Raw genomic sequence first — 16,522 nt, 5'->3', positions numbered from 1 at the left:
CAGGGAAGGCCGTTTTTACATTGAGCTCTGAAGAATGAGAAGGAGACAGCCATGTGAAGATTGGGGAAAGAGCAATCCAAGCAGAAGGAACAGAATGGTCAAAGGCCTGAGGTGGGGAGGAACTTGGGATACTTGGGAACTGAAGGGGGACCAGCGTAGGGGAGAGATCATGCATCCTGACCAGGCCCTTCAGGTGAGGGGCCCTGAGTTGTTGATGATCCCAAGGATGAGTTTGTCTGAGTTTGGGAGAGGACTGGTCTCCAGCCTCCTTGACCTATAAGTGCCAGCAGAAGACCTCACCCACCTACAGCCTCTGGAAAGATGACAGCTTTGGCAGTGGTTTCCTGATTTCACACTTGTTTGGTTCCTGGGACAAAGAGAGAGTTCATGAAGATAAGAAGTGAAAGGCCACCTTTGTCCATGGGGAATGTGAGTTGACGTAGAGTAAACAGAGATTATGATGACTCTTGAGAAGGCCTGTGTCTAAATATTTACCAGAGCCTCAAGAAATGAAATAGCCTGAATGTAGGAACCCCACCTTCTCTTCTGTCCCCAACCAGGAAATGTCATCCCTAAGAGATGGTGAGGGCCAAAGATTAAAACTTCGCAAACCTCCCCTGTTGAAAGACTCTTTACTAGGGAATCAAGATGTTAATTTAGATTAGACCAGTTCCCCAAAGGATGAGGGAGGAATCGGAAACACAAGTGTGATGCAGATGCACACAAGGTCGGACTCCTCCTTGAGGTCTTGTTTTTACCAACACTAAGCTTACAGGTCACCCTATTGACATCTCAGAGCAGTTCGTAGTCTCTAGTGAGCCCCACTGTTTTTATGGGCTCTTTGTGGGCCTGGCAGGACAGGTTATTGTCTCTTCCTCAGAAGAGAGCCACCCTTGGCATGTCCCCATTAAGAATCCTGATGTCATGCAGCCAGTGGGAATCAATGCAACACGGGGGCATTTGGTCACTTGGTTCCTGTTGTTTCCCCAAGAGGAGGCTCCAAGGGTTTGCTGTCACTCACCCACCCACATGCTCACTCAGCAGGCTTTTACAGAGTGCTTGCCATGTGCAAGGAAGGTCCTGTGCTAAGAATGTTCTTCAAGAAGTAGAGGATGTTTGGGGAACAGCACTTATACAGAAGCAGTTACCAAAATGGGGCCTGATAGGCACCGGGAAAGTGCAACAGGCAACACGCGGGGCAATGTCAGGGGAGGAAGAGCCTGGATCTGGATGGTGTCAGCAGAGAGATAGGACTGGGATTCTCTTTCCACATGGGGGTAGTGTTTTTGCAGGTAAAACTTGATGGAGAGGGAATTCCAAGCAGAAGGAAATGGTGCAAACAGAAGCAGGAGGCAGGAAAGCCTCCTGAGTATGTCTAGGAGGCCGGGTCTGTGTGATTTAAGTGGAGTGCAGAGGACTTGGAAGGCGTTAGGGGTTGGAGGTCGGGGGGTACTGGGACTGGAGAAGAAGGACGAGGCTAGATTACAAAGGCCACTGAGAGCCTGTAAGTCCTCTTCCCAGTTTCATGCCATGGCAGGAAAGAAGAGCCCTCCAGTTGGCACTATTGATTGACTCTGGTGGTTGAGATCACCCTCTGGGAACTCTTATGACTCCACCTCTTGAGGTGACAAAGTGTTTGTGGAAGAATTTCCCAAAGAGCCTTTGAGTGGATTGTGTAGATTTCCATTGAAATGTCTCAATAACTTTCCTGTGGTGTGAGGGTCCTCTGGAAGTCTTTATTCAACTGAGCCTGCCAGTTCTAGGGTTTCACCAGTGAGATTGGCCAAAGCTTGTTCCAGTTCACGTGCTGTTATCTTGGCCTACAGGGAAGTGACAGTGTCTCCCACTTTGTAGCCTGAGTGCCATGGTAATAGGCCTTTAAAACTCTGAAAGTGTTAAAATAAAAATACTACTAAAAAAAACCCCAAAAGAACTCTAGAGGTAAGTAGGAGATTCTTTCACCCCCAATTTTTTGTCCTACATATCTTAGCATCCTAAATTTGTAGTTAGTCATTGCACTTCCACTCCCCAAAAAAGAGGTCAAAACAAGTTTAGGAAGGCATAGCGACTTTCAGTACAGTCTAGGGCAGGCTTCTCTAGCTTTACTGTGTATAAGAACCACCCTTACTCCTCTGATTCCCAGTGGGTCTGGGGTGCGGACTGAACTTTTGTAGTTCTCCTGAGCACCTGGGTGAAGCCAATGCTCCAGGCCCACAGGGCACTCTGTGAGTAGCATTGGTTCAGGGAGCTGAACACTGAAGGAACGATCGTTAGATGGACTGATGTTTTCCTTTGGTTTGAGAGATGATGTAGTTCCTGCTAGCTTCCAACTCCTGACATTAATTTAGTAAGTCCTCTACATACATAGCAGCATGCTTGTAAGTGAGCCTAGGTACTCAGCTAACACACTCAACTATATAGTACTGTAGTTGAATAGGTTTATAATACTTTTCACAGAAACAATATATACATAAAAAACAAATCCAAAAAATAAAGAAAACACTTCTAATCTTACAGTACAGAACCTTGAAAGGGCTTCCCAGGTGGCTCAGTGGTGAAAAATCTGCATGCCAATGTAGGAGACGTGGGTTCAGTTCCTGGGTCAGGAAGATCCCTTGGAGAAGGAAAGGACAACCCCCTCTGGTATTCTTGCCTGGGAAATCCCTGGACAGAGGAGCCTGGCAGGCTACGGTCCTTGGGGTTGCACAGAGTCAGACATGACTGTGTGACTAAGCACACACACCTTGAAAAATACAGTAGTACAACAGCTGGCGTGCATGGGCTGGTACGCACGTTGGTGTCTTTGAAAGTTCCCAACTTGAAGGTTCGTATGTAGGGGACTGACTGTGGCTGGTATGGAGAAATGAATTTGGCCAGATGTTTTCCTTGTGGTTTCAGTAGTTGTCCCTTTAGAGAAGGCTCATGGGAAGACATCAAATTTGTGCCAAATCCTGGAGGGATTGAAGGAACGAATTTTAAGTGATAGAGCCACTGTATTGATAATTGCACATTATCAGGAATCTAAATTGCAATGAGAAGAAATCCTTTTCTGTTAAATGGTCCAGATAATTTAGAGGCAGAGTCTCCAACAGAGATGGGAATCAGAGGCACTGGCTTTGTCCTCAGCGCTCCCAAGAACCCAGTGCTGAGCGGCAGGTTTGAAAGAGTACCTGAGACCACATGATGTTAAAAACAGATGTGAAGTCACGAAGGGTAGCCTGCTTAGGCTGGCTATTCAGTCCAGTCATGTCTGGACCAGTCTATTCAGGTCTGAAGCCCTTCTGGGGTCACAACTGGGGCTGTGGGCGGCAGAGAGAGAGACAAAGGTGGCTCTTGAGGAGCAGACACATGAGAAGACAAAGCTTAGCCTGCAGAAGATTTGAGGGTAGGCACAACCTCTGTCCCCTGCAAGGAGATCAAATCAATTAATCCTAAAGGAAATTGACCCTAAATATTCATTGGAAGGACTGATACTGAAGCTGAAGCTCCAATACTTGGCCACCTGATGCAAAGAGCTCATTGGAAAAGACCCTGATGCTGGGAAAGATAGAAGGCAAAAGGAGAAGAGGGTGGCAGAGGATGAGATGATTAGATAGCATCACTGACTCAATGGATATGAGTCTGAGCAAACTCTGGGAGATGGTGAAGGACAAGGAAGCCTGGCATCCTTCAGCCCATGGGGTTGCTAAGAGTCAGACATGACTTAGCAACTGAACAACAACAACCCCTGTTCAGGGAACTAGATCCCATGTGCTGCAACTAAGAGTTCTCATGCCAAAACTAAAGATTCAGCATGCCACAACGAAGATCGAGGAGCCCGAGTGTTGACACCTGGCACAGCCAATACATTAAAAAAAATTTTTTTTAAAGAAAAACTGGGAGATAATGACAGCCTGTACAAGGACTATGTGAAAAGTGCTGGGTGCCAGTGCCACTGTGAAGGCAGAGTCAGGTGTAAATGATTCAGTGCAGGTCCTGTGGCGATGGGTAGGAGTTCAGATGAGGCCAAGGTGAACGATTGGAGAACAGTGATGACCATGATAGAAATGAACTGAACCTGGACCAACATCCCCAGAGCTCCCCTGGCCGCCACTCCATCAAACGGTGCAGACTGCCCCAGGAAAGCCTACAACTGCTTAAAGTCCACTGTCTCCTTTTGGGAAGATCTTGGAGAGGACTTCTTAAACTTAAGGTTAATCTAATGCAGTTAATCATTACTGATAATTATGCCCTTAATCATACAACATTAGGCTTAATCATTTATTGAGAAATGATAAATGAAAAAAAAAAAAGATGATGGATCATGACAGGCAGGCTACACACAGAAGGGAATTCTGATTAAAGGTGGACTGTTATTCCCACCAAGCTTTGAGGAGGAGGTGGATGTGCTTAAACAGCCAGCTTTCCTCTCAGTTTCCCCTTGCCCTCCTCCTCTTTCCTTTTCTTTTTCTTTTTAGCCTCACAAAGTATTTTAATGTTTGTTTAATGAGGATAAAATGTAATGTGAAGCAATAGAATTTTCACATCATGAAAATTCAATTTATGATCAGAGACAATGGTAGTTTACTTCTTTTTTTATTAATTACTTAATTTATTATTTTTATTTTTGGCTGTTGGGTCTTCGTTGTGGCGTTTGGGATCTTCTCATTGCATGTGGGCTCAGTAGTAGTGGCATGTGAGGGCTTTAGTTCTCTGGCCAAGGATAGAACCTGTGTCCCCTGCACTGGAAGGCAGATCCTTAACTGCTGGACCACCAGGGAAGTCCCCGGTAATTAACTTCTTTATGCAGAGTTTACTGGGTCATATCTTTTTAACTAAGGCAAGTAAGCATATGTTGTTCAACACACTTTAAAGTATGGGCAACAAAAGATTAAAATTCTTAAGCTGCAATAATTAAAATACACAGTTCCCCTTCTCAGTGAATGATATCCACCCAGTCACTGAAGTCCCGATTCTAGGCATTATCTTTGATAACTCCTCTCTCCAGTCTCCTACATCTGATCCATCAACAAGGCTCATCAACTTTGTTTCCGAAATGTACTCCAATGTCTATGCTTGTCTTTGTCTCAACTGCCACCAGCGGAGACCAAGCCACTGTCCCTTCTCATCTACAAGCAGCAATTGCCTCTTGCACATTTTTGTTTTCTCTTTTGCCCCTAGCACTACACTCTCCACATGCTTGAGAGAAAGCCTTGAAAACAGGTTAGATCCTGTCCCTCCCCTGCTTGAAACCCTCCAGTGGCTTCCCATCACAGAGCAAAATCCACACTCCTACTGCGGCCCACTTGGACCTACGTGATGTACCCCTCCCAGCTTTCCAACCTCATCTCACTCCACCCAGCCACTCTGGCCTTCTTTCTGCTTTCCAACCACGATGACCTTCCTACTTGGCCAGAGGGGCGATCTTTGCTGGGATGCTTTCCCTCTGATCTCAGCGTGGTCGACTTCTTTTATCATTTTGATCTCAGTTTAGACACCCCACAGAGGATCACTCTATCACACTTCTCTATTCTCTTCACAGCACTGATCTCTCTTTTTCTTTTTTTTTTTTGTCAGTGCTTTTCATAGAGGAATCCCCAGTGTCTAGAATAGAGCTTGACGTACTGAATAGGTGCTAATTAACATTTGTGGAATGAATGAATGAAGCCACTTACACCATCATCTCCTCATCATTCTGGAGACCTCCAGACCCTCTCCTCTGACTTGGCATATGACACTAAGCATATCAGCTATAAATCATATATTGAGGGAGAGTTAGGACAGTTCCTTGGAACAATAATCTGCCTTTTGGGAAATATGTGTTTTGTTCCAGACTTGAACCATCTTAGGGACTTTTAGTCAAATAGAGCCTCCCTGCACTGCTCAGCAAGATTGGAGATAATTATATTAATACTAGTGTGGTGCTTTTCAAACGTTGCTCTGCCTTCTCCTCCTGGATATAGAAAAACTCTAGAACTTTTTGGAGTTCTCTTGGATCTCAGATGCAGTTGAGTCGATGGTACAGTATCATGATCAGTCAGTGCAAAATCCCTCTCTCATTTCCCCTGATACTTCCTCCGTCATCTCCTAGTCACAGTCCCATTCTCCTTTCCTCTCCCAGGCTTCCACTCTTGGGTATTTAATACACACCCTTCCAATTTGCCTTCTAGCCTAAGTTATTAGATATATGTATATCTTTGAAAAATGCAGTGTTTTGTACATATATATATGGGGTCTTTGAGATTTTTGTAAAAAATAAAAATACTATATTGAAGGAATTCCCTGGCCACCCAGTGGTGACAACTCCATGCTTTCACTGCCGGGGGCTCAGGTTCGATCCCTGGTTGGGGAACTAAGATCCCACAAGCCTTGCAATAAGGCCAAATATATATATATATATATAAAATTTAGAGAGATATTGGGTTTCCCTGGTGACTCAGTGGTAAAGAAATTCGCCTGCAGTGCAGGAGACACAGGAGATATGAATTCAATCCCTGGGTTGAGAAGATCCCCTGGAGGAGGAAATGGCAACCCACTCCAGTATTTTTGCCTGGAAAATTTCATGGACAGAGGAGCCTAGTGAGCTACAGTCCATGGGGTCACAAAGAGTCAGTCATGACTGAGCAACTGAGCACCTTAGACAGTATTATTACTAGTAGCGTTCCTTATAACTTGGGAGCTAATGGGATTACAGAATGTAACAGCTAGGAGTCACTTGGAAATTATTGGCCCTACCCCTTGCCTTCTTTGACAAGTAACTAGTGATCTGAGGTCCAGAGGCTTCCTTTTAAATGATTTCTTTCAACGAAACTGTCCCCATTTCCTGAGAGCCTGAACTGGTCAAGGTCCCCAGTCAGCAGTGCTGGAGACCACTGAGATGAATGGCGGAGGCCCTGCACCTGCACGCCCAGCCTCTGAGGAGACCCAGAGGAGGCCTGACGGGCTGTGGGGCACACCAGACCTCCTTAACTGTTGAGCATTGGGCTCACAAAGGCCTCACAGAGATCTCATCTGGGGATACATCCCACGGCTCCTCCATTCCTCCCCTTTTTATCTTCACCATTCCCCAAGTCCCCACATTCACCTTCTGAACCAGTGGTCCCAGCAGACTCTAGCAGTCAGGTTCCTGGCTGGCTTCTGCTCTTTCTTATCCTTCTTTTGGTTGCCATGTCTCTTCTATCTTTGGTCTGGCCTTGAGTGTCCTGGTGAAGCACAGAGTCCTCACCTGAACTTTTTGTGTTTCCAGATTGGAGCCTCTCTGTTTGCCAGTAACATTGGAAGCGGCCACTTTGTGGGACTGGCGGGGACCGGAGCAGCTGCAGGAATTGCCACTGGGGGCTTTGAATGGAATGTGAGTAACTCTAGAGATTTTGTGTCCTGGTGCTGGAAGCAGCTTCAGTAGTCCGCCAGCTCAGTTTACACTCAGAGATGCTCTAGATGTTAGAGAACCTCCCGGGGCCACGTTGCAGTGCAGTGGAGGAGGGGCTCAGTTTCAGGCCCCCAGAGTCCTGCTCCTCTTCCACCACGAGAAAATACTGACATGATGGCGTTAGTATTTCTTTCTTCTTTTAAAAGGGTGGGGCAAATTGAGAGAGTAGCACTGACATATATACATTACCATGTGTAAAATAGATAGCTAGTGGGAAGCTGCTATAAAGCATAGGGAGCTCAGCCTGGTGCTCTGCGATGGCCTTGAGTGATGGGATGTGGTGGGGGAGGTTCAAGAGGGAGAGGATATATGTATACTTATGGCTGATTCACGTTGTTGTACGGCAGAAACCAACACAACACTGTAAAGCAATTATCCTCCAATTAAAACTAAATTAAAAAAAGCCGAGCCCTCTCGTACTCTTTCAACCACATTAGAGGTTTGGAAATACTTACCACCAGATTTCCAATATTATTATTATTATTTTTAAAAGCTTTGTAAATGGTATTTTACTCCTGTAAACCAGGGAGAAGGCTGAAGGGACTGTGATACCAGTGGGTAGCTGCCTGGGTCCCTGTCCACTGTTGCCCAACTATTGTTCCCATGGGCCCATCAGGCGTCACAGGCCTCCTTCAGTCACTGATGTCACTTAGGAAGATGTCTCTAGAGCTCAAAGATAAAATGCCAGGTGGCTGTTCTGGAGCAGCTGTAGGCCCTGCAGGCAGCAGTGTGGCTAAGTCTCCTCCTGGTTTGACTCTGCCTCCTTTTTGGTTTTAGGCCCTGATTTTGGTGGTTGTGCTGGGCTGGGTGTTTGTCCCCATTTACATTAAGGCGGGGGTAAGTATCTGCTCTGTGATTAGGTAAGATGTATTTTCCTGCTGGCAAGCATTTGTGTGAACTTGGTCCTCCTGGAAAGCAGAGGAGACTTTTTGGGACAAGAGCCTATGACTTGGCTCTTTCCTGGGCTATAAGGTTCCCAACTGCTCTCAGAGGCATTAAATAGATCTACTTGGCTATGACTTGCCCCTCTAGGAAGCCGTCCTAAGCAGTCTCAGTCTATTCAGCACCTAAATTGTCACATTCCCTCACACTGGGTGAATGAATACTTGCAAGGTACTGCTGTGCATTGCTCACGATACATAACCGTCTGCCTTTGCCCCCGGAAGGGAAGCAGCATGAGAAAAAGAACAATAGTTTCTTTTTGTTTACAAACATCGGCAGTCCTTGTTTGCTGAGCATGCAGCTGGCACTCATCCACCAAATAGCGTGTTCAGTCTCTTGACTAAACCTCTGACATTTTACATAAGACAGCTTTAGCGTCATCAATCCAGTGAGATGTAATGAGCATCTACTACGTGTACATCTGTGCCTTGGGAGCTGAAAGCAGTAAAGAGGAAGCACAGGTAGACCATGCATCTCTCTCCTGGAGTCTCATGGACTGTTGGTGACACACGTCTGATTCCAGGAGACGGCAGGCTCAGGGTTGAGGACACGAGACAGAGTGTGGTTGGAATTTGCAGACAGGAGCTGGGAGAGCAGCTGAGCTGGTCTGCAGCCACGGCCCCTGGCAAGGCTTCTGCGCAGAGCAGGGCGAAGCGTGCACCCGGCCTGGCCACCTCGTTTCAGTGTGCTGAAAAGGTCCCGCCGTGGTTATGGCGTCTTATTTACAGTAGGTGCTCTGTATAAGACTATCTATTTAGGGGCTTCCCAGTGGCACTGTGGTAAAGAACCCATCTGCGATGCAGGACATGCGGGTTTAATTCCTGGGTCAGAAAGAGCCCTTGGAGGAGGAAATGGCAACCTGCTCCAGTATCACAGACGGAGGAGCCTAGGGGGCTATAGTCCATGGGGTCCAAAAATAGTTGGACATGACTGAGCACAGATGCACACCTATCTATCTATCCCTCCCTCCTTCAAGGCAAGGATCTGTCTTCTTGGTTATATGCAGTCATGTGTTCATTAAAATATTGTTTATTGGGCACCTACTATGTCCTGGGATGATACCAAGTTGCCTCTGAAGTGGTCGGGCGTGTGGAATTGAGGTGAGCAAATGGCTGGAGGACAGGGACACCTGGACACCTCTCAGACTTCTCTGACCAGCAGGGTCACACCTCTGAGGCCAGAGTGGATGCCCTGCTCTGCTTGCTCTAGGCCTTCTGATCACCTAGGCTGGCAGTGACCGTCCTTCCATCCGTACAGGTGGTGACAATGCCAGAGTACCTGCGGAAGCGATTTGGAGGCCAGCGGATCCAGGTCTACCTGTCTGTCCTGTCCCTGGTGCTGTACATTTTCACCAAGATCTCGGTGAGTGCCCCGCCCCAGGTGCTGGGCGCTGGCTGGCTCAGAACCTGCCCACTCTTGCTCCTCAGCAAATGCTGGCCCACAAAGGGTAGTGCTGTGTTGCTATTAACTCGGTCCCTTAGGCCTTCTTGCTTCTGAGGGTAAAGTCCTATTTCACACATCAAGGAGTGAACACACAGACCTCCTTACTGTGGGGAAGGTTGAAGACATAAATGGTTGGAGAAGGTTCAGTGAAAGCTGTTCTTAGTAGAAGATTAAAAGGAAGTAATGGATACCTGAGGGCTGGCCCTGACCCTGACATAAAGCTGTAAGCCTCTATACCCTGTCAGGGTCAGAATCTGGACCTAGTCTTGTCACTTGGCTTTCACAGTGAACAACATTTTGCCATTCTTGGTTCATCTCTTCCTTTCCACCTTTTTTTCTCCAATAGAATTTTAAGTCAAATGCCAGACATCATGTCATTTCACTGTAGATTCTTTGGAATGCACCTTTAACTTTTGAAAACATGTAACCATTATGCTGTTATCATGCTTAACAAAATTTATAGTAATTTCTTATTTTAGGTAGTTTAACACCTGGTCCATATTCAGATTTTCCTGATTATCTGAAAAATGTCTTCTTTCAGTTGAATCAGGGTTCACATGAAATTTACACTTGGGACTTGACTGTTTTCTTTCTCTAGAGGAAATATATATATATATATATATATATATTTTTTTTTAGACTACCACAATAATTTTTCTGTTTTATATTATTACCTTTTACATTCTTATACTTTTTTTTGATTGGGTTGTCTTATTGTTGTTGCATTGAAATTGTTCTTTATATATTGTATATATATTTTGTATATATATACATATTTATATATGTATATATATGTATTTATATATGTATATAAATATACATGTATATTTATATACATGCATATATACATATTTATATATGTGTATATATGTATATTTATATTCATGTATATATGTACATATTTATATATGTATTTATATATGTATATAAAAACATATATATATTTTTTGTATATATATGTATATATATAACTTTATATATTGTTCTTTATATATATATAAATTGTTCTTTATATAACTTACCCTTATCTGATATATGATTTGCAAATATTTTCTCCCATTCTGTGGGCTGTCTTTTCACTTTAGTGTCCTCTGATGCACAAAAATTTTAAATCTTGACGCAGTCCAATTTATGTTTTTTCTTTTTTCGCTCGTGCTTTTGGTGTCATTTCTAAGAATCCACTGCCAAATCTAAGATCATGAAGGTTGAATGCTATGTTTGTTCCTAAGAGTTTTATAGTCTTAGCTCTTACATTGAGGTATTTGATCCACTTTGAGTGATCTTTGTATATGATGTGAAGTAGAGTCCAAGTTCATTCTTTTGCATTCTTTGGACATCGGTTCTCCCAGAACCACTGAAGCGATTGTTATGTCCTGACTGAATGGTCTCACTGGGAACATGGGCTCAGGAATTGGGCCCATAGGGCTTTGATTGGAATTGGGACTGACACCCAGCCTCACTGTTCTCTCCCTCCCCAGCTTCCTGACGTGAGGGGCTGCTACCCTTGACTGGTGCCTGTGTGATGATTCCACTGCTTCACTTTTTCCTCCCTTCCTTCAGGGTAGTTTTTAGTTACAAGATGAAAACCCTGGGCATTTCAGTCTTATTTCCTTAGAGACTGGTGTGTATAGACTGGACTGGGAGTTGCTGGGAGGGGTGGAGAAATCAGGCTTCCTGAGAGAGGGGAGGGCAGGGCGAGAGGAGGAAAGGAATACAAGCAGAAAGGTGCAGAGGTGACCCTGGCACCTGTAGAAGCTGATGGGGACCGCTCCTTGCTCCCTGATTCAGCTTGTGAGGTGGCACCTGTCTAGTGAGCATGTAGAGGGGGGCACCGGCATTCCCTTTCTTGGAAGCCAACCTTCTCCAAGTCCACAGTTCAGGTGGGGGAAAGTCTGCTGGCTGAGCTTTACCCTTGGAGCAATGTAGCAGCAGTCATATAAATAAGCTCAGGGCTCAGCCTCTCTGTCTGCCTTCCCAGTTGCCTCACCTATAGTTCAGGTTACTGATTAAACCTCCTGGATGTGGGAGCCCACAGGTACCTGAGGGGCAGCCTCTCTCAGCTCAGATCCTGATGGAGTCCATCCTCTCCTCAGCACTTGGCTTCTTCTGAATTTTACTTTTGAATAGTACTTAGTATGGACTGTGGGCTTCCTAGGTGGTACTAGTGGTAAAGAACCTGCCTGCCAGTGCAGAAGACATAAGAGATATGGATTGGGAAACCCAATCCCTGGGTTGGGAAAATTCCCTGGAGGAGAATATGGCAACCCACTCCAGTACTCTTTCCTAGAGAATCCCATGGACAGAGGAGCTGAGTGAGCTACAGTCCAGAAGGTCACAAAGAGTCAGACATGACTGCAGAAACTTGCACCCTTTCTGCGTGATTTCTGGGGCTGCTTACTGGAGGCCTTGTCCAATGTCCACCCAATGCCCAGAGCCAGTGATCCCTTGAAAAATGCATATGAAGGATGACCTCTGCCTTTTGTTTTGTGCCAATCTTTTTATTTAGTCTCCAATAGGGCCTTGACTTCTTCCATCTCCAGTCCTCATAAGAGTATGGCATGGGTGGGGATTTTTACTTATTTTCCACTTCATGGAAGAGCAAACTGAGTCTCAGAGAATAGTCGTGTAGCTAGTGTAGGCAAAGACAAGACTGGAGTCTGGGTTTCTCTAGTCCCATTGTCTGTATTCTCACAATTCTGCACTGTGCTTGGAGGGGATGAAGACATAGGATAACAGAGTGGGATAGATTATCTAGTTCTATGATTGACGCTCCCATTTTTCAGTGGGGAAACTGAGGACCAGAGAAGAGAAGGGGCTTTGTGGGGTTAAACTATAGCAGAGCTAGGTTGAAAAGCAGAGTCTCTGATACTTTTGACAACATGTCCCCTGGGTCTTCTAAGTCCAGTATAAACGGATCAAAATTCAAGACCTTGGGGAAAAGTAAAATAGCCAGTTAAGTGACCTTCCAATATAGCCATGTCTCTGAGAGTGGGATTTGAGAGGACTGTGAAGGGAGAAGTCAGGTCACACTGGGTGCATGAAGGATCTGAAGGTGGGCCATTTAGGCAGTGGGGAGGGACAGGGAAGGCCAGACAGGCTAGGCTTTGTCTTTAAAAATTAGCCTGACTTCAGATTCACCATGGGTCACAGAGCATGAAATCCTTAAAAGAATTACATCGATAGTGACTGTACTCACTGGGAACTCACATTAAGGTGCACATGAGTTCAGGGCTTGTGGACAAAAGGAATCGTTAATTAAAATAAGGTAGTCATTGCACACAAACAGAGATTAATCACTATTGTTGTGTTTGTGGAGGCATGAGTAGCTTATGATGGATAAGAAGAGTGGCCTTTTGAGATCCACGTCCAGACGGAACAACCAGGGACCTGACAGGAAGGCTTTGGGAGTGTAATTGATAGGAGAGAAAAAGTGAAATGCACTTCAGGTGTGGTGTCCCAGATGTGGCCCAGGCCACTGACCACAGGTGGCGTGGAGCCTTGACTTTGGCTGCCATCTTGTGGCCATGTCCTTTTGGACTCTGAGTTTCTGAGACCCAGACTTGATTATTCCTCTATGCGCTCCTCTGATGGAACAGTGGTAAAGAATCTGCCTGCCAATATAGGAGACTTGGGTTCAATCCCAAGAGAAGGAAATGGCAACCCATTCCAGTATTCTTGCCTGGAAAATCCCACGCACAGAGGAGCCTGGTGGACTATAGTCCATGGGGTCACAAAGAGTTGGACATGACTGAGTGACTCAGTACAAGCAGGTATTCCTCAGAATTTTATAGGCTCCTTCCCGTCCACCCACTCCACCCTAGCACCCTGCCTTATCAAGTTTGGAGAAGCATTCTGTGCTGTAAAATTTCCTGGCATCATGTCTCTTATTCAAATGTACAGGATTACTTGAGATAAAGCCTCAGATTTTTTGAATTACTTGTGATGACCAAACATCCCTGTGTATGTTTCCTGGGACTCTTATCACAAATCACAACTGTAATAAACTTCTATAGCAACTTTACTATCTATTCTGTATCTTTGGTTGAAAATAAGAGCTTTGGCTTTTGCTTAAGTTTTGAATGCTTATTACCTTGTGCATTCACTCACAAATAGAGAAATTTGAATAATGGGGTTCTCTATCTCAAACCTCATTGCCAGGCAAAATTTACTGGATACTCTGATACAACTCAGACTAGAATGGGCAGCAAATGCATACATGTAAAACCACAGAATTTCAAAGCATCAGAACTAAGACCAAATAACCTGTCCAAGGCTAATGAGATTAGTTACTCTAAGAGGGTTTCCAACTGGATTTGTATTTTATTGTTCCTTGTGAGTTCCATAGAGCTTGTTCAGTCAAGCTTTAAAAGGCTAAATCTATCTTCCTGTTTTTGTAAATAAAGTTTTACTGGAACACAGTCATCCCTGTTAATTTATGTATCATCTTCGGCTGTTTTCATGCTTCAACAGTAGATGACTTTGCTCAGGTTGGACAGAAACTGTATGTCCTGCAAAGCTTAAAACATGTATGATGTGAGCCTTTACAGAAAAAGTTTGCTGGCCCCTGGTCTAGAGGACCATAAATGTCTAGTTCACTTCAAGTTGGTTTTGCTTAGCAGCATTGGGAAAAATTTCTGTGTCCCCCACCCCCACACTTCCTTCCTTCCTTCTTTAGTAAGGGCTAAGAGGGGTTTAGAGAAGGAGCAATTTGGGATAAGCTATGAGATAATTGATCTCACAGGATTAGAGGCAAGTTCTTTTATATCAAAGCTGGTGGTATATTCCACATCCAGTCCTTAAATTTTATGAATCAAAAAGTAGTGAAATGTTTTGAACATACAGTAAAGTACAAAAATAATATAGCTAGTACTACCACCAAGATTCTATAGATCTAAATAGCTTATCATTAAAAAAAAGAAATAAAATATAATAGATAAAGCTCATCTATAACCTTTTGACCCCATTTCCTTCTTCTTAAAAGGTAAACATTATGTTAAACTTGGTATGTGTTCTTCTAGTCTATTTTAAGAATATTTTTACTATAAAATGTGTATTATTCATATATCCATAGGGAATATATTGTGTTGTTAAATTTCTGTTTCCTCACCTTTGGAACTGTAAGAAAAATATAATGATGGCATTTAAGAAAATCTGGAGGGGAAAAGCACCCATAACCTTATAATTATGACACAGACATTTTCACAGTTTGACTTGGCCTATAGTGGGTTTTCCTTTAGAGAGCTGCATTCAGAATACACAAGCCATTTTGTAGTCATTCTCCCCCTTCTTAGTATCAAACTGTAAACATTTCCCCATATTTCCATTTTCACAATTATTTTTTAGGGGCCATGGAGCATAACAGTTGATATACAGATTTCAGCCAGCCGCCTAAAAATCCACTGGTGGATGAAAGGCTCTCAACAGTGGTCATCTTTGGGTCTAGTGATAGAAGCAAGACTGTATTAACTTTCAATGTATAGCTTTCTGTGCTATTGTTTTGAAATCGTACAACATAATTATTTTATTTTAAAAAGAAGTAAACACATTTTTTTTTGATTAAAAAAAGACCTTGCTCTCTGCAGAAAATATTCCAGAAAGGAAGACATTTACCTTTGAATGTTGTGGGAAGTCATTGGATTTGGAGATGGAAAACCTGGATTTTAGCCCTTGAGCAAGTCATTGAGTTTTTCTCTCTCATTTATAAAGTGGAGTCAGTTTACTTGTCCTGTTACCTTGTTTTGAGAATTAGAACAATGTATGTATCTAAAGTCCTTGGTCAACTGTAAAATCCCCTAGATATGGAGGAAAAGCTGTTCTTATGAAGTGGAGAAATGTGTGGGCACCTAAGAGACCCCAAGACATGTCCGAGTGCCTGGGGTTAACAATAAGCTTAGTTATCACATCCTTCGTCACACCTGCTGACTTTCAGGGTTCCAAGGGCAGAGAGGATTCATTCTTGAAGTTAAGAATGACTCACAGGAGGAAGAATTTTTCAAGGAAGAGTTTTTCCAATTCATGGGGGAGTTTTTCTTGAAATTCTTTATCTTTCCTGTTAACTGGAAACAGTGCATATTATAAGAGCAGGATTTCGATTAGCCCAACAGTTCCCATAAACAAAGTCTCTATAGACTTTGTTTTATAGTGTTATTTTAGGAATTGTGTTACTTATTTGTGACTAATGATGGCAAGGCAAATATTAATGAGGGTATCATAGTCTGCTATGGCTTGTTGTCATAAAGCATTACAAATTAACTTCTCTGGAAAATAAAACAAGGGCATTTTAAAGGCAGGAGAAACAGCCTTGTAATCTTTTTATAGCTCACTTATGCTTAATAGCTAATTCACTGAATCTACAGTGTGCACATTTAACAGCATTCCAATGAATGGAACTCCTCAAACTGAAATAACTTTAGTGATAGTACAGAGGCCTCAGAGGGGAGAGACTGACTTTGTGAACGCTCATCACAGTTCCACGTGGCCCAGAGTGCAGAGTCTAGCAGGAGTGGCCATTTCACTAGTAGCGAGGCTTTTTGCAGCAGGGGCTCTTTCTTCCTCTTCAGCCTTAGCTGCTCCAGAAGGCAAGGTAGAAGAGGTCTCAGACCTGGGAGGGGAATGCTTTCCTCAGCTGCAGATCTTCTCCAGGTCCAGCCACTGAGAATCACAAGCCCTGGGAGTCAGAACTTTCCACTTTAAAGAGAAGAACACTGAGACAGGGAGAGGTGAAATGTC

General features: G+C 44.0%; 1 protein-coding gene across 1 annotated transcript in view; it reads left to right on the top strand.

The window, feature by feature from the left end:
• The window catches only part of SLC5A1 (solute carrier family 5 member 1), a 50,084-nt gene that overhangs the window by 14,085 nt on the left and 19,477 nt on the right, over positions 1–16,522 (top strand). The window contains exons 3-5 of the mRNA XM_006050998.3: positions 7,226–7,330; positions 8,186–8,245; positions 9,608–9,712. Coding sequence (XP_006051060.3) covers positions 7,226–7,330; positions 8,186–8,245; positions 9,608–9,712 — 270 coding nt within the window. The remainder of the gene's footprint in view (positions 1–7,225; positions 7,331–8,185; positions 8,246–9,607; positions 9,713–16,522) is intronic.

This window comes from Bubalus bubalis, chromosome 17 (assembly GCF_019923935.1).
Source record: "Bubalus bubalis isolate 160015118507 breed Murrah chromosome 17, NDDB_SH_1, whole genome shotgun sequence".
Lineage (NCBI taxonomy): Eukaryota > Metazoa > Chordata > Mammalia > Artiodactyla > Bovidae > Bubalus > Bubalus bubalis.
The sequence above is the reverse complement of the archived record's forward strand: the minus strand, read 5'-3'. Positions and strand labels throughout refer to the sequence as shown.